This window comes from Juglans microcarpa x Juglans regia, chromosome 5D (assembly GCF_004785595.1).
Source record: "Juglans microcarpa x Juglans regia isolate MS1-56 chromosome 5D, Jm3101_v1.0, whole genome shotgun sequence".
Taxonomy (NCBI): domain Eukaryota; kingdom Viridiplantae; phylum Streptophyta; class Magnoliopsida; order Fagales; family Juglandaceae; genus Juglans; species Juglans microcarpa x Juglans regia.
The window spans coordinates 24,739,541-24,762,155 of record NC_054602.1 but is presented as its reverse complement, the minus strand read 5'-3'; the positions used below and the strand labels follow the sequence as shown (position 1 = coordinate 24,762,155).

General features: G+C 36.4%; 1 protein-coding gene across 2 annotated transcripts; it reads left to right on the top strand.

Moving 5' to 3' along the window:
• The first annotated feature begins 11,193 nt into the window (after positions 1-11,193).
• LOC121265284 (probable zinc metalloprotease EGY1, chloroplastic) lies at positions 11,194-21,988 on the top strand. Of its 2 annotated transcripts, none has more exons than XM_041168850.1 (10): positions 11,194-11,805; positions 12,751-13,215; positions 13,376-13,516; positions 15,535-15,636; positions 18,349-18,560; positions 18,792-18,842; positions 19,234-19,303; positions 20,981-21,049; positions 21,158-21,215; positions 21,336-21,386. In XM_041168850.1, exons 1-9 carry the CDS (start codon positions 11,455-11,457, stop codon positions 21,188-21,190), a joined length of 1,494 nt encoding a protein of 497 aa, XP_041024784.1. In that variant the 5' UTR covers positions 11,194-11,454; the 3' UTR covers positions 21,191-21,215; positions 21,336-21,386. The 2 variants fall into 2 exon arrangements, with proteins under 2 accessions (XP_041024784.1, XP_041024783.1); XM_041168849.1 differs by lacking the exon at positions 21,158-21,215 and adding an exon at positions 21,707-21,988 and having other exon boundaries at positions 11,195-11,805.
• Positions 21,989-22,615: the final 627 nt, after the last annotated feature.

The following is a 22,615-nucleotide window of genomic DNA, read 5'->3' as shown; positions in this document are numbered from 1 at the left end:
GAGCATGTTCAATTGTTTCAGGGTGTAGCTTGCATATAGGACAAGAATCATTAGCAATAGCCCTTTTTTGGTACAACTTTGCTTTTGAAGGAATGACATCTAGGCAGGCCCTCCATAGGAAAGTTTTAGCGACATTGGGGATCTTTGGTTGCCACAGTTTAGTCCAGGACACATCCTCCTTTATGGACTCAGAAGATTGGCCCCAATTATGATGATCCATCTCTGATTTGAGGTAGTAAGCAGTTTTGACAGTAACAGCACTAAAGGTGGAGCATTTCCAAATCAATCTATCTGGTTTTGAGTAAGGACTGAGGGGGATTCTTTTGAGTAGATCAGCTTCTGCTCTATTAAATACGGCTTCGACCAGTGGTAGGTTCCATTGGTGGGTGGTCTTATTGATGAGGATAGCAACCTTGGAATCAATAGGCAGGAATCTGATTGTGCCCTATGGTTTGTATGTGGATTGCTTGGAAATCCATTTGTCATTCCATATCTCCACAGATTCTCCATTACCAATATGCCAAATTAAGCCCTCCTCGAGCAAAGATTTTACAGAAACAAAACTCTGCCAAAGGAAGGAAGAATTGTGGCCTCTCTTTGCAGTGAGGAAATAACACTTCTTAAAATATTTCTCTTTTAAGACCCAAGTAGAAAGAGAGTTTGGAGAGGAGATGATTCTTCAGTATTGCTTTGCTAGGAGAGCACAATTGAAGTTTCCAAAATCCCATTGACCCAATCCTCCTATTTTCTTGGATTTGCTCATATGTTTCCATGCTACCCAGTGGATCTTGTGTTCTTGAGGTTGCTGACCCCACCAAGGACCTGACTAGCTTGTTAAGATCATGTAGCAACTATTTTGGCAATTTGAAAATCCCCATGCTATAAGTTGGGATAGCCTGGATCACTGCTTTAATTAATGTCTCCTTTCCTGCTTGTGAAAGCAATTTAGTCTTCTAGCTGCTCAATTTAGCTTGCACTCTGTCTAGGATACCTTTGAAAGACTGACACTTGGACCTACCAACTAGAGCTAGTAAACCCAAGTACTTCTCATAGGATTTGGTCCCTTTAATTCTATCAATGCTTGTGACAATCTCTCTGGTTTGTTCTCTAGTGTTTTGGCTAAAGAAGATGGGAAGTCTTTTCCTTGTTTCTGATGCTTTCTCATTGGTTTCCAACAAGTGATAGAGTTAACTCCATTCTATGGAGTTTGCTTTGCAAAATAATAGGGAGTCATCTGCAAAAAAAAGATGATTGATGTACAAATGATGTTTTTGAATTGGTAAACTTGTGATCAAACCAATCTATTTAGCTTGGTTGATGAGGCAACTTAGAGTTTCTGTGCACAAAATGAAAAAGTAAGGGGAGAGGGGCTCTCCTTGCCTAATGGGCTCTCCTTGCCTAACGCCTCGAGTTGGACAGAAGAAAGACTATGGCACTCCATTTATAATGATAGAAAAGGTCACTGAGGTAACACATTTCATGATGAGGTCTATCCAGGTTGCTAAAAATCCCATTTTCTTCATGACAGATTTCAAAAAGTTTCACTCTATTTTGTCATAGGCTTTGTTCATGTCTAGTTTCAGAGCCATGTATCCATGCTTCCCTTTTAATCTAGCCTTCATCGTATGTAAGGATTCAAAGGCAACAATGACATTATTAATGATGAGTCTCCCTGGAATAAATGATGTCTGGGTAGGGGAAATTATATCATGTAAGATTGTTTTCAACCTATTTGCAAAAGTTTTAGCAATGATTTTGTAGAGGACATTACATAAACTTATAGGTCTGAAATCAGTGACAATGGATGGATTCAACTTCTGAGGGATGAGGGCTATAAAGGTTTCATTGAGTTTTCCATCCCACTTACTAACATTTAGGACCTTTAAGGTTGCCTCACATACACGAGTTCCGACTGTGTCCCAATATTCTTGAAAAAATAGTGTAGGGAAACCATCAGGCCCAAGGGAGCCTAGAGGGTTCATACTGTATATGGCCTCTTTGATCTCTACTGTAGTGAAAATTGTTGATAGAGTAGAGTTCACTTCCTCTATAACAACCTACTTCATTGGGGTCAGACATTCCTCTATACCAGCTGGTTGAGAGGTTGATAAAAGATCATTGAAAAAAATCCTAGAACACAAGGCATATTACCCGAGGATCTCGAGTTTCTTGGCCTGAAGGTGACTGTATGCTACTGATTGTGTTGGTCTTCTTTCTTTGACTTGCACATTTGTGGAAATACTTAGTGTTTCGATCTCCATCCTTCAATCAAGCCTGTTTTGCTCTTTGTTGCCACTTTATATTTTCAGCATTCATAAGGGAATTAAGCTCTTGCTGAACATTTTTAATCTCTTCATGTATGTTGCCTTGATTTTTTTCTTGCAGGAGTTTAAGCTGCTCATTTTTTTCTTTGAGGATTCGCCCTTTGTCCCTATGTTTGATCCTGCTCTAGGCCTTCAGTTCTTCTTGATAGAATTTAAGACCTTACAGGGTTCTTTGTAAGCTGCTTGGTTTGCTGGCTGAAGATTCCCAGTCACTCTTGATGAGGTCCCCACAATCCTCCTATTTTATCCAAGCAGATTTGAACCTGAATATCCTCTCTTTTCTCCCCCATAGTGAGCTGATCGTTTGTCTAGACTAGAATAGGTTTGTGGTCTGATTCAGAGCAAACTAAGTGAGACACTGAATGATTGGCAAAGTTGTTAATCCATGGAGTATTGCCACAAGCCCAATCTAGACTTTCCTTTGTGAATTGACTCATTTCCCTAATTATTTGTCCATGTGTATCTGTCACCACTGAAACCTAAATTGTATAGACCACAAAAGGATAGTGCATCCTTGAACTGAACCATTTGCTTGTATAGCCTGTTGGAGGCCCCATATTTCTCCCTTTGATGGGTAATTTCAATAAAATCACCAAAGCCAAGAGATATTATCATCAGGTTTTAAAACCTTTAACAAGTTCCATCTCTCATGTCTTTTAACAGTTTTTGGGTGTCCATAAAATCCAGTGATTTGCCATCTTAATGATTCTGAAGGGAGTTTTAACATAGCAGATTGCCAATTGGTGTAGGTTAGCACCTCAACAACTGTCGTAATGTTCCACAATAATGCCAACCCCCACTCCTGCCTTTACTTTCCACACAAAAACATTTTTCATATCCGAATTTAGCTCTAAGTCTTTCCATTTTACCATGGCTGCACTTGGTTTCTAAGAGAAAAACCAAGCTGGGCTGCTTTGATTTCACCAAGAGGTGAAGTTCTTGAACTGTTCAAGGGTTCCCAAGCTTTCGACAGTTCCAACTCAAGCAGTTTATTGGGACTGGTGGGGCTGCATTGCAGCCTCCACCACATATGCCTGAGTTTTGCTCAAATTAGGCTTGAGTTGTTGCTTTTGTTTCTTGTTTGCGTGGGTAGTTCAAGAACTAACCCCTTCCCTAGTAGTCCTCTTAACATTTGTCACAAAATGAGGATCACCAATATTGTTTGTTACATCTGAGAGGGCAGAGAGTTGCCATGTTGCCTTTCTTTTCCAGGATTTGCCTCTCATAGGCTTGTTAAAGGTATTCTCCTTGTTTTCGAGGTCATGCTTAGCAGGATCACCCAGCTGGTTTGACTTTGAGGGGTTATTAAAAGTAAAGTCCTCAAATATTAGCATACCCTCACCTGCAATAGAAGGAGATATAGGATGCAAAGGACTTACCTGATTGGGAAACTTAGCAGGGTCCTTGGGAAGACTATCCTGGTTTTGAGTAAAGAATCCAGAAAAGGAGCAAATCACGAGATCTCTGAGTGCAAGAGGAGTGCAATCAATAGAATACACATGTGCTTCCTTTGTTAAAAAACCATTATCATGGGTTGAGTTGACACCCTTAATTCCTGCTGCATTAACCAGGATGGGTGCCTTGTTAACTATTTGTGAGGTGGACTCCCCAAATTTGGGGTTGTTGCCTGCCTCCTCCTTTGGGTTCCATCTCCAGGAGGAGTCATGGTGCTCATGCTTCACGGAGCCACTGTACTTCTTCAAGAAGACTCCTTTTGAAGAGAAGAAGCTTACACGTAACCATTGGCCATACTGGTCCTTGGCCTGAGACTCTGGTGACATCTTTTCTTTCTTGTGCATAAATTGACCACATTTGAAACAAAACATGAGAAGTCGTTCATACTTAAAAGAAATCAGTATTGTTTATCACTAAACTAGAGAAAACGACCTCTTGGGAGGGGCTTGGTAATGTTAACTTCAACTTTGATTCTTAAGAAACTGCCTCAGCCATACTCCTCAGTATCAACCTCAACCTCAAGGACTTTCCCTAAGCTAGAGCCAACTAGGACTCCAAAATCCTTATTCATTCCTACAAACGGAAGTTTGTGTATTTGAATCTAGAAAGGCTCAGTATGGAATTGCACCTCTGAAGGAGATAACACATCTTTGAACTCTTTCATGTAGATGAGATGATGGTCAAAATACCATGGCCTCCCTTGCACCACTTCTTGTTTATTTAAGTAAAGTTGAAATTCCAAAAGGATCTAGTTTGTACCGAGCTCTTTAAAAGTGATCCAGCCCTCTATGTTCCGTACTTTAGCTATGGTCAATTTAAAAGCTTCTATGTTTGCAGTTCTATCATTAAAGACCATTGCAAGGCACAATGTTTCCCTTTGATATTTGATGAAAAGATTGCATCATCTAAGAGGATGATCTCCTCTTTTGCTTCTTCTATCAGCTTCAGTGATTCCCAATGTCGCATAATATTTTCTAACATGGTTACAATCTCTACAGACTCGAGCTTAAGAAACAAGCTAGCCTTGACACCAATCAAAACTAAAATAGCTCACCCTGAAGAGAGGACCACTGTGTTTTTATTCTCTTGACAAAAAGACAAAGCATACCTTTTGACTTTTGTTGATTGTTTCCACGTTAGATGTATGGTGTTCCATCTTGTTTTAACATTAAGACGCGATATCTTTTTGGAAAATAATAGTATGCTCCATGAATTTGCTCTCTTATTTTGACCATTCATGTATTTAATTTTTTTAATTTCTTTTTTGCTTAATGATGAAATAAGTGACTTTTAGTGTATTTGTGTATTTTTTTTAATTTTTTAAAAACATTTAAAGATGTTTAAAAAAATGTAAAAAGAAAAGAAAAGAAATTAAAATGTGCAATTTGAACTAGTGGGCACACCCAGCGGTCAAAGATGGATGGCACACTAGCTTGCAGCACCTGAAAAACAATCAATCACTTTATTTTGTACAAAACCTTAAACTTCTCACATCTTGCCAATAAATACTTCATCAATCTCAATGCATTCCTCACTTTTGTGACCAACTCCTAAAATATCTCTTGAACCATCCATCACAAGAAAATTAAGAATTTGTGCAAAACATCAATCCAAAACATTTTCCTTAATGGCTAAATGCTGAAACAAATGAACCAAACTAATATTGCCATTATCCCAAAATGTCCCAATCAAGCTCCCCTCACCACTATAGGCCAATCAATCTGACAAATATTATCTATAAAATCATTACAAAAATCCTGGTGAATAAACTCAAAACCATGCTTCATAGAATAATTTCTCCTCTTCAAACTGTCTTTATTCCTGGGTGCAACATTAAAGAAACTACATTAATACCTCATGAGCTATTCTACCATTTGAAGAAAAAATTTGGAAAAAGAGGACAAATGGCCATAAAGTTTGATGTAGAAAAGGCTTTCGATTATATAGAAAGGGATTTTTTGTTCACTGTGATAAAGAGGTTGTGACAACAACATCATTTTCTATCCTTATTAATAGATTCCCAATAGGTCTTTTCAAGACTCAGAGAGGACTTAGACAATGTGACCCTTATCGCCCTTTCTATTCATACTCAGCATGGAGGTGCTATCAAGACTCATTGCTTGATTTGAAGCTCGAGGTAAATTTGAAGGTATTTGCCTAAATAAAGATTGCCCTCCAATCTCTCATCTTCTTTTTGCGGATGATTTAATCATTTTTGGCAAGGCTATGAAAAGGAGTGCTCTAATAATTTCAAAAAATCTAGAAACATATCAAGCTTGGTCAGGAAAAAAAATCAATCTCAGCAAGACATCCCATCTTCATCACTAGAAATACCGACTCCTCCATCAAAGCTACAATCAACCAAATTCTGCCAGCCATCTTCAACTAGAATGAAATATCTAGATCTCCCTACCTCCCTCAACCATTCCAAAAAGGATAGCTTCTCAGTTTTAATGGAGAGAATCAATAATAAATTAGAAGGTTGGAAGTTGAAGTTACTTTCGCAAGCTGGCAAAACAATGCTAATTAGAACAGTAGCAAGTACATACCCTTTATATCAAATGCTTTCTTTTATGCTACCAACATCAGTCTGTAAGTCCCCGAATAAAAGCTTAAAAAATTTCTGGTGTGGTTTCTCTAACAATCAGACTCATAGGCTAACTTTGAAGTCGTGGAAATCCATTTGTCGGCCTAAAAACAAAGGAGGTCTAGGACTAAGGCTAATGGAGGATATGAATCTATTGCTTCTTGCCAAAATTGGATGGGAAATGGGCAAAGAAAACATGGGATAATGGCATGATATACTCACATAAAATATCTTAAGTCAGTTTGATTTTTGGAAAGTTGTAGCCAAAGCGTTGGACTCATGGATATGGAAGGGACTTCTGAAAACAACAGAACTACTTTCAAAATGTAGATGCTATCAAATTTTCAATGGCTCATCAATAAACGTCTGGTCGGAACCTTAGATACCCACAATGGAAAATTTCAAGTCAAAACCTCTTCAACTTATGAATGAGACTCACTCTTTCTTGAAAGTCTTTGATCTCATTCTTACTATCAACAATATGCGTAGTTGGAACATTGAGAAAATGAGCACTCTTTTTTAGCTAGAGACCATCTCAGAAATCCAAAAAATTCACATTCCCTTGAGTAATTTGAGGCAGGATTCTATGATATGGACTCCCAGAACTCCCAGCCATTCAGGAAAATTCTCAATGAATACTACTTATCACTTAGCAATAAAAAACCCAGGTATAATACCGCCACTTCCAAGTTCAAAAAAATTTGGAGTTTAAAAATCCACGATTGTCACAAGCTTCTACTTGGGAAAATAATTTGGAACATGATCCCAATAAGGAATCAATTGGAAATGGTGAACCCAAATCTTCAGCATGAAAAGTGTCCTTTTTAAAAGGAAGAGGACGAGACTCAACTCCATCTTTATATTAAATGCCCTTTTGCTCGTATATTATGGCAACAAAGTTGCTAGATTCTAAACCTTGATCTCTTGCAACTAAACTCAATATCAGATTGGATTCTCCTTATAATCAACCTAGCATCATTGGGACTAAATGACTTGAAAAAAATATTCTTTTTAGCTCTTTGCGGTGATGATGCTATATTTCATTTGGAGACAGCGGAATGAGGTAGTCCATAACCAGACTTCCATCTCGATTAGAGAAGCAACAATCCAATTGGCAAAAATTTATCAAGTTACATACATGCATGGAAATCGAAATCAAAAGACCATCTTTCACCAACATGGAGACCTCCACCGTAGAACCATTAGAGCTTCTCTTTTGATGTCGCAATCAGATACTCTTTTTCCACCGCTTCAACTGTACTTTGGGACTCATTAGGCAATATTGTAGAAATATGGGCCTCAAAGATTTCGACTACGGGTGAAAAAAAATTGGGTGAACTGGTAAACCGGAAAGAACCGAACAGGTGGATTTGGTCCAGTAGACAGATTTGGTTCGGTTCGGTACTCGTTTCATTTTTCACAAAATGGTCAAAATCGGTCCAGTTCCAGTTTTCTTTTTTCTAACACTGGACCGGACCGGTTCTTGTATATATATATATAGTTTTTTAATTTTTAATATTGTATGAAATATTTTTTATGTTATATATAATTTTTATATATAATATATAATTATATAGAAAATAATTTTGTATTGTATGATAAATTCCTAATTAATATAATATCAAATTTTAAAATCCTATATAAATAACTATATATTATCACTATAATATATTGTATTAATAGTTATATTAATACTATAGCACTATATTATATATTATAATATATCACTATATATAGTCTAATGCAATTATAAAATATATTATAATATGCTACAATATATTATCACTATATTATTATGTACTATAATATACTCTATTATATATACTATATAATATATCAAAAAAACTAAATCGAATCGGACAGGAACAAACCGATTTAAGGGTGTAACCGATGCAATATCGGTTTTTCAAATCTTAAAACTGATATATACTGGTTCGGTTCTAAAATATGTCCAAAATCGGACTGAACCAGACCGGTTACACTCCTAATTTCAACCATGAATCCTGTCATAGCAGAGGCATCAGCAACTCTTCTGGCTTCACAAGTGGCAAAAAATCTTCAGAAGGATCCATCTAATTTCAAACGTGATGCGCAAATTGTTATTGATGCCATTAATAAGAAAGCGCCTCACCCACACTGGCAATTAACTCCAATCATAGATGATATTTGACAAAACCTTTACCCACGTGAAGATTGGAAAGTAATTAAATTACATCTTCTCAAAATCGATGTACGCACTCAGTAGCGCAATGGGCAAAAATCAATTTAATTTTTTATTGTATACCCCTTTCTAGTATTCTATCTTATATATAGATAGTGGAAATGATCGTCATTGAAACTATTTGTAATACGCTTTATCTTCTTAATGTTAAGCATGTTTGATTAGGAAAAAAAAAGAGTTAATCAAACAGTTCCCCTTGTGATAATAAGAAGTGGGATGGGTACACAACCTTTATACATAGCGGTAATAGTGTGTTAGCCACAAGGAAAGTGAATGATGGGGAGGTTAATATGATAAAAGAATATATTTGCTGTTTCATATGTTATGCAACTATATTTAAATATGTTTTTCAAGAAAAATCTATATTTAAATATGTTTACGATTTACTATTTATTCGACTTATTTTTGTTTACCATTATGTTTTAAATGTCAAAATAAGGAGGACAGTGTTGATGACTGATGAGTCGATAGGTCAGCCTTAGATGAGATGCAGATGAAAACTTCCAGTTTCGAATGATCATTAGTTATTTTACACAACAAATTGCTTTTATATTTTCATGTTTTTGGGCCATTTTATTTCAGCTTACAAGATAATTTATGTTCTGTTTTAAATTATTGAGATTTCTATAAATGAAATAATTTTATTATATTAGGTCTCTTAACTTATGTAAGTTTTCATATTTCACTAGCGTTCCTACACCTATTGGAAGAGAGTGTTACATATATAAAAATTATTAGTTTGCCCTCGGGATTTGTCCCCTAGGTTTGACTTCTAGTGTATTTTAATTTTTTTAAATATTTAAAAAAATGACTATTAATAAATTTTGTATTTAAAAAAAATATTTAAAAAATGTTTGAAAAAAAAGAAATTGTGCTAAGGAGCACGTCCAACAGTAAGAACTAGACGGCACAGTAGCGATAAAAGCTGAGCGGCACGGCAGAAATACCCTACATATATTCGATCAAAATTTTGAAGGTCGACCGGCAATTCCTAATATCATTGCTCTTTCAACTTCAAGTTCTAAGAAAATAAAAGTGACCATAGTGCATATATAGTGGCTAAGATGCTATTATACGCGAATGTGTTAATGCCACTCTATTTAATACAAATATGTGGTGTCGTAATCATTATATATTTTTTTTAGAAACGAGTAGAGTTATAAGTGAAACAACAAAAGAATCCTCTAATTTATAATGATATGTTATTGGTTTAAAATAAGGAAAATAATTTGTATAGTTTTAAGATGTGTAAGTCTCATATATTATTTTCTAAATAACTTTGAGATTTATATAAAGAAAAGAGTTCTGCTACATACAGTCATTTTTGTGTACTTCTTGTATATTTTATTAATGTGATTGGTCAAAATAATTATTTTATATTAAAAAAATGTGCAGTCAATACAGTAGTAAAGTGCACAAAGAGTACGTAAAAGTAACAGCATATATAATTTTATACTCTTAAATGGAAGATGGGAGAGCCCTAAAAAAAAAAAAAGGAAAAAAAGAAAAAAAAAAAAGGAAGATGGGAGAGCATATTCTAATTCTCAGAAGAACGGGCATATTATGAGAAGACAATACCGTATTGTAACATGCATAATTAGCAAGGGGCGAGATTTGTGAGAACTTATGATTGAATATTACAGGAATAAGACATCTCTCTCAGCCATTTATCTCCAGCGTTCCTATCGCCTCGCCCAGAAAGTCTTTTCATTCATCGGGGGGAGGGGTTGATGCTTAGGCTCCACCCACCTCCAAGCATCAACCCCCTCCCCTTCTCGTTAGCCATTGCCTTTATTTTCGTTTATCTATTTTTATTTTTATTTTTATTTTTATTTTTTTTATAGTTTTTCAATAACACTTTTTATCTTTGTCGATCTGTTACTTTTCGATGACCTAGGGTGGACACGTGCCCTTTCTTCAGCTTCTCCTGGTGCCGATCGTCAAATTGGTAGAAAAAACCCACCTATCTGTGCTGCGCATTCGCCTCACGCGCAGTTTATGCTGTGCATGATCCTCACGCACTGTGGTGCCTCGGAAAGCACTCTACCACCACGTGCGGCAGTTTCAGGATCTACGACTTCGGATCTTCTAGATCCAACTGTTCTCTTCACTCCAGCTATGGCACGTGGCCTACACCTGCCGCCACCGCCAGTAATGCCCCCTCGCCGACGATTCATCATAGTTTTCAGTTGTTACATTATGTTCTTGCTTTTCCTAACTAAAGATCGAGTGAAAATAGATCAGTTCCTTTCAGCCAATCCAAACCAACACATTACAGCACACCTCTTTATACTACGGCTTCTAGCTGTAGTTTTATAGTCTGTTCATCAGACTATTTAACAATCGTCACCAAGCAATCTTCAATTATGGAAATTGGGTAGGAGTCAATCTTTTGGCTCCAATCACCTCCTTTATTTTTTTACTTTCGTATTGTAATATTTGGTGATTTTAAAAAAATTGTAAGGGACTCTCACCCTATTTAACTTGTGTCTTATATTCATTAATTTATCCTATAAATGCTTTATTTACCCCGGAAAAAAAAGGGGGTGAGATTCGTCACCAACTGTTACATTAGCCCAGGAAGAAAAACAAAAAGACACGGAAAAGATATGTATATTATTCATTATTGTTTTGAAATGCGGAAAGGAGATATTGTGGCACTGCCAACAGCCGAACGTGCTCTCTCCCTCCCCCCTTACTCTTCTCCCTCTACTCCATTTTCTCGGCTTCTCATTTTCCTTCAATTTCAGTTCCCAGATTCTTGTTTCGTTTCTCAAATGCTGCACTGAAACGTTTCAGACGCATTCTTCAATTGTCAACATCGCCGTCTCGTGGTAGTCTTCCTCTTTGAGGTTTATTGATTTTAAATGGGAACGCTCACGGGCTGTAGTTTTACACCCGTACTTTTCAATTTTTTTCTTTCAATCCCTCGTTCCGATGCATCAAGAGAGAGAATTCGATTCCCGGAGCTTAGAAAATCTAGGAAGTCATGTTTCTTGTGCAGAGAAAGTTTGTATAAGCTGAAGAGGACGGGTTCGTGTACGAATTTTGGCGAGTTTAGGTGTTTGAGTGCTAACAATGATAGTAATGGCAATGGAGAGAGTAGTGACTCATCGAGAGATTCAAACGCGAAGGGAACAAAGACGGCACTGCCTGAACAACCCGCAGAAGAGTTCGATTCGGATAAAACGGCTCCGCCTGCTTCTGTTTCTTCAAGGGTATTGTTTTTACGTCTTAATTTAAATTTTATGCCCCATTTAAAGTAATTGCGTACTTGTTGACTGGACCATGATTAGGCTGGCCATTCCTTTATAAATTTCCGGGCTGATTTCGAATCGAAAGTAAAGCTGATTTCTGATTTAGAAATTACAATTAACAACCACGGTCTTATGATTATTTTCTTCATTTTATTTTATGATACAGTTAGTTTATCTCTTAAGCTTTTAAATTAAATTGTTTCGTAAGATTCACATGGAAATGCCTTCCAAATGCTCAATTCAGTGTAGGTGTCCACCAGTAAAATGGCCAAATTGAAGTGCTTTACCGGAAAGTAATTCTTATAAGGAATTTCTATATATATTTTTACGTTTTAATTTAAATTTCTTTGTTATTTAAAAAATTACATGCTTATTGGCTGAACTGTGGTTAAAACTTGGCCCTTATTTTTATTTTCAAGATTGATTGAAATTGATGCGATATTTGAATTGAATTCTGAGTTAAATTGAATGCGAGAACTACTACATCTGCACAAGCTTTTTACAAAAAATAAGTTGCACGCTGACTTGGCAAGTCTTAGACTCTCAGTTCAACAAAAAGTTAACTAAAAAATTCTACTCAATAGAAATATGACTGACACATCAGCGTGTAAAATCACTTTCGTAGGGTATTAGTGGAGACATGTAATTCTCTTTCCGTAATCTGCTTCTTATAAGGCCTCTAAGAGAGCATTAGTTTCAACTAAGCCCCAATTTTCTATCTGCCAATGTTCCAAGGTTGGTGATTCTTATCGTGTGGGCGTAACTTCTCCTTTGCGAATTCCTAAACATATATACCACATAACGTGATGGCTAATGAAAATCAAATATAAAAAAAAGGACCACAAACCGATGCATATTTCTAAAAGATGACTGCTGATGTGAGGATGTCCATGTTTGCTTCTTCAGCCACAAAATATATCTCCTGTCAGACCAGTTTACAACAACTTCCAAGTTGACTCTTTTAAACTGATGGAACTCCTTGGACCAGAGAAGGTTGATCCTGCTGATGTAAAGTTGATTAAGGAAAAACTTTTTGGCTATTCTACATTCTGGGTTACCAAAGAAGAGCCGTTTGGAGACCTTGCCGAGGGCATCCTTTTCCTTGGGAATTTAAGGGGGAAGAGAGAAGAGGTGTTTGCCAAACTTCAGAGTCAGCTGGTTGAGGTCATGGGTCATAAATACAACCTTTTTATGGTCGAAGAACCCAATTCAGAAGGACCGGATCCTCGTGGTGGCCCACGTGTTAGTTTTGGATTGCTACCAAAAGAGGTTTCAGAACCGGGGCCAACTACACTTTGGCAGTATGTGATTGCTCTCTTGTTATTCCTTCTAACCTCTGGGTCCTCTGTGGAGTTAGGAATTGCATCTCAGGTATACAATTTCATGTACAAGTTTACATCATAGTATTCTCCACTAGATGGTAATTAGAAAATCCTCATGTTATGTATTTTAGGCTATCACAATGGTTCTACTATTTATTCATTTGTCATTTTGGACATATACCATTGATTGCACATTTCTTTTTAAGCAGCTCAATCGACTTCCTCCAGAGGTAGTAAAGTACTTTACAGATCCAAATGCCACTGAACCACCTGATATGGAACTGCTATTTCCATTTGTGGAGTCGGCTTTGCCTCTAGCTTATGGTGTCTTGGGAGTTCTATTGTTTCATGTGAGCAAAAATCTTTTACTTTTTGTCTGTTATTGTAATATAGAGGCATGAAAAAAGCTTCCCATTGCATATTCTAACATTTGTTATGCTTATTATGCAAATCGTAATCTACTTCTATTTTTTTATTTGTAGATTTCTAGGGCTTAAATTACCTACCATAGATTGTCCTATACACGCCCCCTTTTAAGTTAATTTGCATTGATTGCACACTAACATCTAATCCATTATCCGCTTGCGGCATTCAAATATATTATCATTTGGTCATTTTTACCCCTTAGTTCATGTGGCAAAGGGAGAGGCGGGGTGGGGCAGGTTTTGATCATTTGTGCAAAGCCTACCACTAAAAAAAAATTAAAAAATACTTCTTGATCTTTTTTATTTCTCATTGTTATTTATCTCGACTTTGCAGGTTGAAAATCATAATCTTTCTTTCTTACCATGTGAGTCAGAATCCATTCCTCCTATTGGAACTATATGGCTTGTTTAACAAGAAAAAGCTTTTTCTTGTATTTTTGTTTGAGTCTTGAGAAGTCCAATGGAGTGAAAGGAATAAGAAGAAATAAATGAGTTATGTGTTTTACTATTTTTAAAATTTATTGATTGTTTAAAAAAATTAATTATTCCACATGGTGGTCTACTGATTGCAACCTTTTTCCGTTAGTAATGATAGGTGAAATAAATTGTCATGAGATCCCACATTGCTTGGGAGGGTGAAGTTCTTGTCTTTTATAATAGTTCCAACGGTTCCAATAATCCAATTATAAGCTTGACTGGTCATTTTGGGGTATGGGCTCAGTTGTTGCTTTGAGATTTCCTTGGGTCATTACATAGTCATTTTGGAGTATAGGCCCAGATGTGGCTCTGGACTTTCTTATGGTTGTCACAAATGCTATACCCTGCCAAGAGTGTGGGACTTGAGCTGTGTCTTTTATAATGATTTTAATGAGCTCCAATTGTAACCTTGACTAGTCATTTTGAGAGTATTTTCAAATGATGTGGCTTTGGGCTTTCCTTGGGTTGTTGCAACTAGTCAAGGTTACAATTGGAGTCTATTAGTATCATTATAAATATCAAGAATTTCTCCCTCTTAACAATGTTGGATTTACCACTTTCTTATACTGAATGCCTGAGTATTATAGGTAGTGAAAGGGTCCTACCACAGTAACTCTTAGTGCAGGGTTTATTTGTTTAAAAATTGCACATGGAGTGAAAATTAAATGGGCCATATCATAGAGGGGTTGGACCAAAAACTCCTTTCTGATTTCTCTGCAAGTATCCACACATTGATTGTGTACGTTCTCTTTGAGTATAAAAATTCCTAGTTCATCTCAAACCACATATTTGAAAGCCACATAAAAGCATTGGGGAATCACATTTGGTACCTAATTTTGATATTGCATGTGTCTATGGACACATGCTATTGTAGATTGATGATTTTCTATTTCAAATAGTTTATGAGTAGTGCGTATTAGTCTACAATATTTTGATTGGAGAATCTAATTGCCAGTACCAACGCTGGAAAATGTGGTAACTGCTGGATTTTCACCCTGAGTTTGGAACAGATGGTAGGGTGTGGTTTGGGATAGTCTTATATTTGAAAAGTGGTACCGATTTTTATTTCACCCATTCAATGTTGCAAGCTCCATCAAAAGCCATCTATTTTTAAGTTGACTAACTACAGAAGGGGTGACATTTCCATCTTTGCTAACTCTGAAATACACTAACAATAACTACAGATTTTGACTAAAAGATAAAATCATATCGTGTATGTGTTTTCAATTATTGTAAATCTCTTTATCAAGCACGAGTTTATGGATTTATCAACTTTTGTTTGAATTATTTCTTTATTTATCTTCTTGAGGATATTGTATTCCCAATTTTGGTTAGATTTTTTCTTTTGATTGTTTTGTTTCGTTTTATTTCTACATGATGGCCGATCTCTTCTATCATGGCCTGCTTATTTTTTCATGAAAAGCAAACATGAGATATCAAATCCAGTCTTTCGTGATTGTGTGCAGGAAGTTGGGCATTTTCTGGCTGCTTTTCCAAAGAAAGTACAGCTCAGCATTCCTTTTTTCATTCCCAACATTACCCTTGGCAGCTTCGGTGCAATTACTCAAGTGAGTATATTTTATTAATTTGGTATGCCAGTTCCATATCTGAATACAGTAAGCGGAGGAAGCTCTATTCTGGGGGTGTAACAAGATTTGAGTGGGGTCTTCATTTTTTATTTTATTTCTCTTGTTGTTTTTTGTTTTTTTTTTGGGGGGGGGGGTGGTTGCAATGTGATTTTATATGATTAGGTCAATGATGCACAAATGATTTGCATGCTTGTTCAGTTTTTGTTTTCCTTTTCTAAAGATATTTGAGTAATGCTAGTCTCATGTATGGAAGGAAGTCTCTTTATGACCCAGGAAAGTGTTTGTGTGTTTACTATCTGGGCATTGGACGGTTATTCATCTAGTCATTACCATTTTCCATAACTCTGCGGACACATCCAGCATTGAAAGGTTATTTGACATGGTCAATTCCAATTCCCTTATGTCGCCAATCACATCCAGCAATAAAGGGTTTTTTAACATGATCCAGGCCAATACTCATGGAACATTTTTCTGCCATCTTTCTAGTTCATCAAGAATCTTGCTTAAAAGTTAAATGTTTTCTTTCATAATTTTGACTGGTGTGTTGTTGTAAGATAGCACAGAAGGCCTTACATCCATGGGCGTTCTCATGACTGTTGGAGTTAGTGGTGAGACTCGTAGTGATCCCACAACTCATGGTGGCGTCAAAGTTAAATCCCTTGTGATGATTGATTAATTGGTGGCCAGTTTTTTATGCTCATAGGGGGTGTTATGACTTTGAAGTTGTGAATGTGAGGTTGGTCTTGTGAAACTGGTGATTGAATGTATTGTGTTGTGATAAGTCACAGGCAATGGCTATTGTGCTGATTAGAAGTCAACTAGTTCTGTATGCATTTGTCAGCACTCAATTGTGTTGGGTTTGTCAGCGGGTTGTTGCTAAGTTTCAGTGGAGGCTGTAGATGTTCTCGCGAAGTTTTTTTTTTTGGCACCTTGTGTCCAAGAACAGCATCCCTACTAATTGCGAGGGTGCACAGACGACCTCGACAAGGAGTTTCCCACAAATGCACCTTGGGTAATTCAAGGGGAAAGTCTCCTAGCCCGATGGCCCCGAGAGAAATAAAACGGCACCTAAGGCTCCCCTAAAAGCTTCTTTTTTTGTATGGACAGCTTCACTAGAGAAGATTCTTACCTTAGATAATCTAAGAAAACGCCAATTGATGGTATTGTATTGGTGCTATATGTGTAAAAAAAGTGGGGAGTCTGTGGATCAACTATTATTGCATTGTGATGTAGCCATGAGGTTATGGAATGATATCTTTGCTAGAGTGGGACTTGTTTGGGTAATGCCAAGAAGGTTTGTTGACTTTCTGGCTAGCTGGCAAGGCATTCGAGGTAATTCTCAAATCGCAGCAATGTGGAAGATGATACCGATTTGCCTATGATGGTGCATATGGATGGAGAGGAATGGTCGGAGTTTTGAGGACCGTGAATGGACAAGATTAGAACTTTTTTTTTTTTTTTTTGTATATGTCCCGTGTACTTGGCTTTGCCTATATTTAATAAAATTCCTATTTACAGATAAAAAAAGGTTAGACATTAGTATAATAACATGTAATTAGACACTCTAGTATAAGTCTTGTATGTAAATAAATTAGACACTAGTATAGAAATAACTAATAAGTCTAGTACAATAAGTTAATAACAAGTATTAGTATAATAACTTGTAATTAGGCACTAGAAATAATACATAAAACAGTAAAACTATAGCATGATAAAATGTAATTAGACACATAAGTCTAGTATAAAAATAAGTTAGATAATTAGTACAGAACTAAATTAGTAGTGAATGATTTAGTTTTAGTTTTTAATTTTTGGAAAAACTAAAATTTGAAAGCATACAAAAAATTCTTTTTTAAAAGTGGGCTAAATATGAAGTTAAAAAAAAAAAAAAAAAGTCCAAATCCAACTCCACTCTAACAAGTTGGAGTCAGAGTCGGATTGGAGCCTACACAAGTCGGTGTTATAGTCAGAGTCGGAGTTCAGATTTAAATTCCGACTATGTTGGTGCTCATCCCTAATGCTTTATGATGTATCATATGATGGTGATGAAATGATATGACATTTTTCCATTTCGACGCGTCTATGGCTAGATGTACAAGATGTGACTTTTTGGTTATGGAAGATCATTTTTTTTCCATTTAATTGGTCTCTGGTTCTTAGTCAAAACTTTTTTTCTTAACTTTATGCAATATGAATTCGTGGCCAGGGATTTTGCAATATCTGTTTTGGATCTTTGCTTATCTATATAGGGCACCATTTTTGCCAAAACTTTTTATTTATATTTTTTTGATTAGTAATATATATATATATATTTTTAACCGATAATATATATATATATATATATATATATATAAGCATTTTTGGCACAAATGGCGCCCTATATGGATAAGCAAAGATCCAAAACAGATATAAAAACAGATAAACAAATATATAAAAATGTTGATATATTTTATACACCTCCAATGCCTTTTAGGCCTAATGGCACTTCAACCCACTTGTAAGATTACTGCTGTCAGGGTTTCTAATCCCGCTGGATGCCTGAGGTAATTACTAAACAAAAACAGAGAGAAGTGTCTATTCTGATACTGCTAAAGATTAGTATGGTTGATACAATAGATGGAACTTTCTACCAGTGCAGTCTAGAGTTCTCTATGTGTATAGTTGCTGCTTATCAACTATTAATTGGTGCAGTTCAAATCTATTCTTCCTGATCGAAGTACAAAAGTAGACATATCAATTGCTGGTCCATTTGCTGGTGCCGCACTGTCTTTATCAATGTTTGCTGTCGGGCTATTGCTCTCCTTAAATCAAGATGCTGCGGGAGATTTTGTGCAGGTTCCAAGCATGTTGTTTCAAGGTTCTCTGCTTCTTGGACTCGTCAGTAGAGCTACTCTTGGTTATGCGTATGTCCCTTGCTTGCATACATGGTTTTGTTGAACTGATAACCTTTATGATATGCAAATTAAGAAGACATTCATAGATTCATTGGTGGTGATGCACATTTTGATTAATCTAATAAATGCCAACAAGGGTCTCATGAATTCTCATTGAGTCAGTGACTAGATCATTTTATTTCATTTGCATTTCTTGTTATGTAACATTTTGGTAACGTGTTTGACATTATCATTGTGCAGAGCCATGCATGCTGCAACAGTTTCGATTCATCCTCTTGTGATTGCAGGATGGTAACCAACCATTCATGGACTATCTTATTGTCTTTACAGAGACGCATTGTGCAATTAATCATGATCACAGTAAATACCACAAAACAATCACACAGGAACAGTTAAATTTAAATTGTTCTTCTTTACCCGGTTGGCCAGTGGTTCTTCTCTCATCACTCATGCTCCACAAAGGGCATAATAGACCAATAATATATTGCTTCTTAGTTGGCTAAAACAAGAACTTGAGAAAGCTTCCTATAGTCAGCAAGAAAAACAATTTTGGCTTGGATAAGAAGTGCATCTAAAGCACTCCTTTCTTAACTAGGAAATTCTGAAATCTCCTGTGAGAATCAGCTTTGAATTAAAGCCATGTCAACAATGTGCAGATTACTTACCATACAAACTGTTGCAGGTGTGGCTTGACAACATCAGCTTTCAATATGCTACCAGTGGGATGCCTTGATGGTGGAAGAGCCGTGCAGGTATTCTACATAATTTCTTGGGATTTTTAATTGGGAAATCTGCATTTTAATACTTGTTTATGAATCTAAGGGCCACTACAAAGATTATGCACCCATGGGATAATACTTATCCCGACTATCAGGTGAGGCCATAGATGACATCGTTTCAGCCCAATCCTCACGAGGCATTCTCCTTCTAGTGTGAAGCATGTGGCAACGTTTTGCAGGAATGGTTCGGAGAATTCTTCGTCCCGTCTCATGATTATAGATTCATGCTACCGACTTCTCACACATGGATAGACATTCTCACATAGAGATAGGTATTCTCACATAGAGATATTGGGTTCCCACACAGGGATTTAGATTCATGTATTGAAAACAGTTAACACATTCAAACATTCAAAACATTGGGAATCAGTGCATAAATATAGGCATGAACATAACGATCAAAATATTTATTCATGTTTGTAGAATGGGGGAGAGAAGTTACAGAGATAATGCAATGCCCTTTACTCAACATTCACCCCACATTTCTCAGCATTGTCTTAGAAGCTAACCCATCTTCCTACATCGGAAATCCTTTCATCGCCTCTCTGCTCCTTACTTTCCAAAGCAGTTGACTTTACGAGTTCTTTGGTGATCAAAGTCTCAAAAGTGAGATCTCGTCCCATGCGCTAGTCCTTTAAATAGGATGGGATTGTCATATGTTCTTTCTGACCCCGAATCTGTGGTGCGGATTTTCTTTAATCCTTCCTTGTCATACTACAGGATGACAGAGATAGACTACCAAGCAGGTCTGCATGCTTGGTCCTTTGACTTTCCTCGAAAGAGGGTCTCGGTCATGGCTTGAGTCGTATTACTACGTTCATATGACATGATCCGTCAAACCTTCACCTTTCATCATAGAACCAATTAGGATGTGACCTTTCATATGGAGTGGGGCTTCTGCGTGTAGTACTGCCACTTTTTTTAGCATTTTTGTTCACTTCCGAAAGGCTCCCTCACTTACCCAATTTCTTTCAGATTGCTACTCGCCTTGGTAGGTAACTCTTCGTCTGGTCAGATTTACTGGCTTCTGCTGCTCTTCATTCTTGCCTTCTCAGTAAGTGGCCTTTTTGTGCTTGCCTTCTGTGAAATGGCACACTTATCTCCACTTTGTTGTGGGACGCGTTAGCTGAGCATTTGCAAGATTCTTGCTTGCCCACGTGCTGGATTGGCTGCATTTTGCAGTCCCTGCTGCTAATTCCTTAGGCTACTAGAGTATTTCTCATGTTTGCCTTCTATTCAACTCCAAGAATAGTCTGTCCCCTGTCGCGCCAGACGCTCACACTGGGCATAAGTCAGATTCAAAATTCGGGCGACTTTTTGTTCATTCCATATGCAATGTAAATAAGTATATATGTATTCCATTTTATAGTTCAAGTTTTAATTTTCTCAAAAGGAGAAGAAGGGATGCGAGAACACTGTCATTCGAATTCATTAACATTTGCTTACTTTAGAATGTTGGTTCGTTATCTCTGCAGAATTTTTCGCAATTTGTTTGATGAAAGAAGGGCTATATTGGACTTAGTCAAAGATAAAAGCATGTCTATTTATTGGCTTTTCATGTGGAATAAATGATATATTTGATTACGAGTCTTTCTATTTTCATCTTGAATTATGTATCGAATAATGACAAATCAATAATTTTTTTGTCAGGGTGCTTTTGGTAAAAATGCTCTCATTGGTTATGGTTTGACAACTTACACGTTGCTTGGATTGGGGGTGGTACAGTTCATCTGCTCTTATTCTATTGCCATTATAACCTAATGGCATGAATATTTCCAATATTGTTTTTTCAATTCACTTTGTTGGTTATTTAAAAATGTCTTGAAGAAGGAAATTTCTAGGGTCACCAAAAAAAATTAAGAAAGTTAAGATACCATGGTTTATGGTATGTTTGCATCCTTGTAGGATTAGTACCAATTCTGTAACTCTTTTCAATATAGATTCTTTGAAATATATAATTTCTATCCACATATTGACCTCTTAATCCATCCTTTTCATATTTCAGCTTGGTGGACCTTTGTCACTTCCTTGGGGACTATATGTGCTAATATGTCAGGTATTCAAATTACAATGAGGCCCCATTTGGTTACACAGATGAGATGAGATAAAAGTTAAATAAAATATTGTTAGAATATAATTTTTTAATATAATTTTTGTTTTGAGATTTGAAAAAGTTTAATTGTTTATTGTATTTTTTATGGAAGTTTGAGAAAGTTGTAAGTTTGAGAAAGTTGTAATGATTAGATAAAATGAAATGAGATTGTTTGTATAACCAAACGAGGCCTAAAACAATAGAAAAATGGAAATTTCCAGTGTCCATGCTTTTCAACTTATAAATCACCTTCTAGTAATCGATTGTGGATGTTCTAATTTCAGAGAAATCCAGAAAAACCATGTTTAAATGACGTGACAGATGTCGGAACATGGAGGAAAACTCTTGTTTTGTTGTCTATTTTCCTCGTTGTCTTCACACTTCTTCCTGTATGGGATGAGCTTGCAGAGGAGCTAGGTATAGGTCTTGTAACTACGTTTTGATGTGTAACACTATAAGAGCAAAGTTAATTTTTTAGCGTAGTTCACTGATCAAGTGATAGCTATGAACAATCTGTATACAAACTTTGTAATTATTCTTTCTTTTCTCATTTAATTTTCTCGTTATATCTTCTCCAATTTCCTTTCTTGAGACAATTTAGGTAATGTTAATGTTGTCATAGCATTTTATTGTAACTAGGGAATCACATGATAAGCAAATGGGAAATATTGGTATACACCCTTTTGTGATTTTTCGGTTTTCAATATTAAGACCTGGCTTCTAGGATTGTTTACCCAGAAGTAGATATGGGTATCCGGCTATACCTGAATCTGCGTCTAGGTGTGTATATATTGGAACTATATACCTCGAGTCCTCTCGGACATCTCCTCCCAAGAGGGGATTTGTTTGTGTTACTATCTGCACAAACTGTGAGAGTGGTGTTGATAGAGTCGTGGCTGCTGTTCAGTCTGAGAAAGTGATACTGGTTGCTTCTGATCTATGGGGAAAATGGATGCTTTATTTCCCACTGTCTTGATATGTAGCAATACTGACTTAGCATCAGAACAAGTTAGCATAGTTGTTATATAACAAATAGAAAACATAAGTACTTGTAGATAGCTCTCAGCTCCTCGGGAATCTCAAGGATCTTCAAAACCGAGCCATTCACAACTAATCATTTTTTTTTTTCTCGGCAAGTAGAATGCATTAAACTGAAAACAGATACATAGTTGTCTTTTTATAGAGTAATGCTA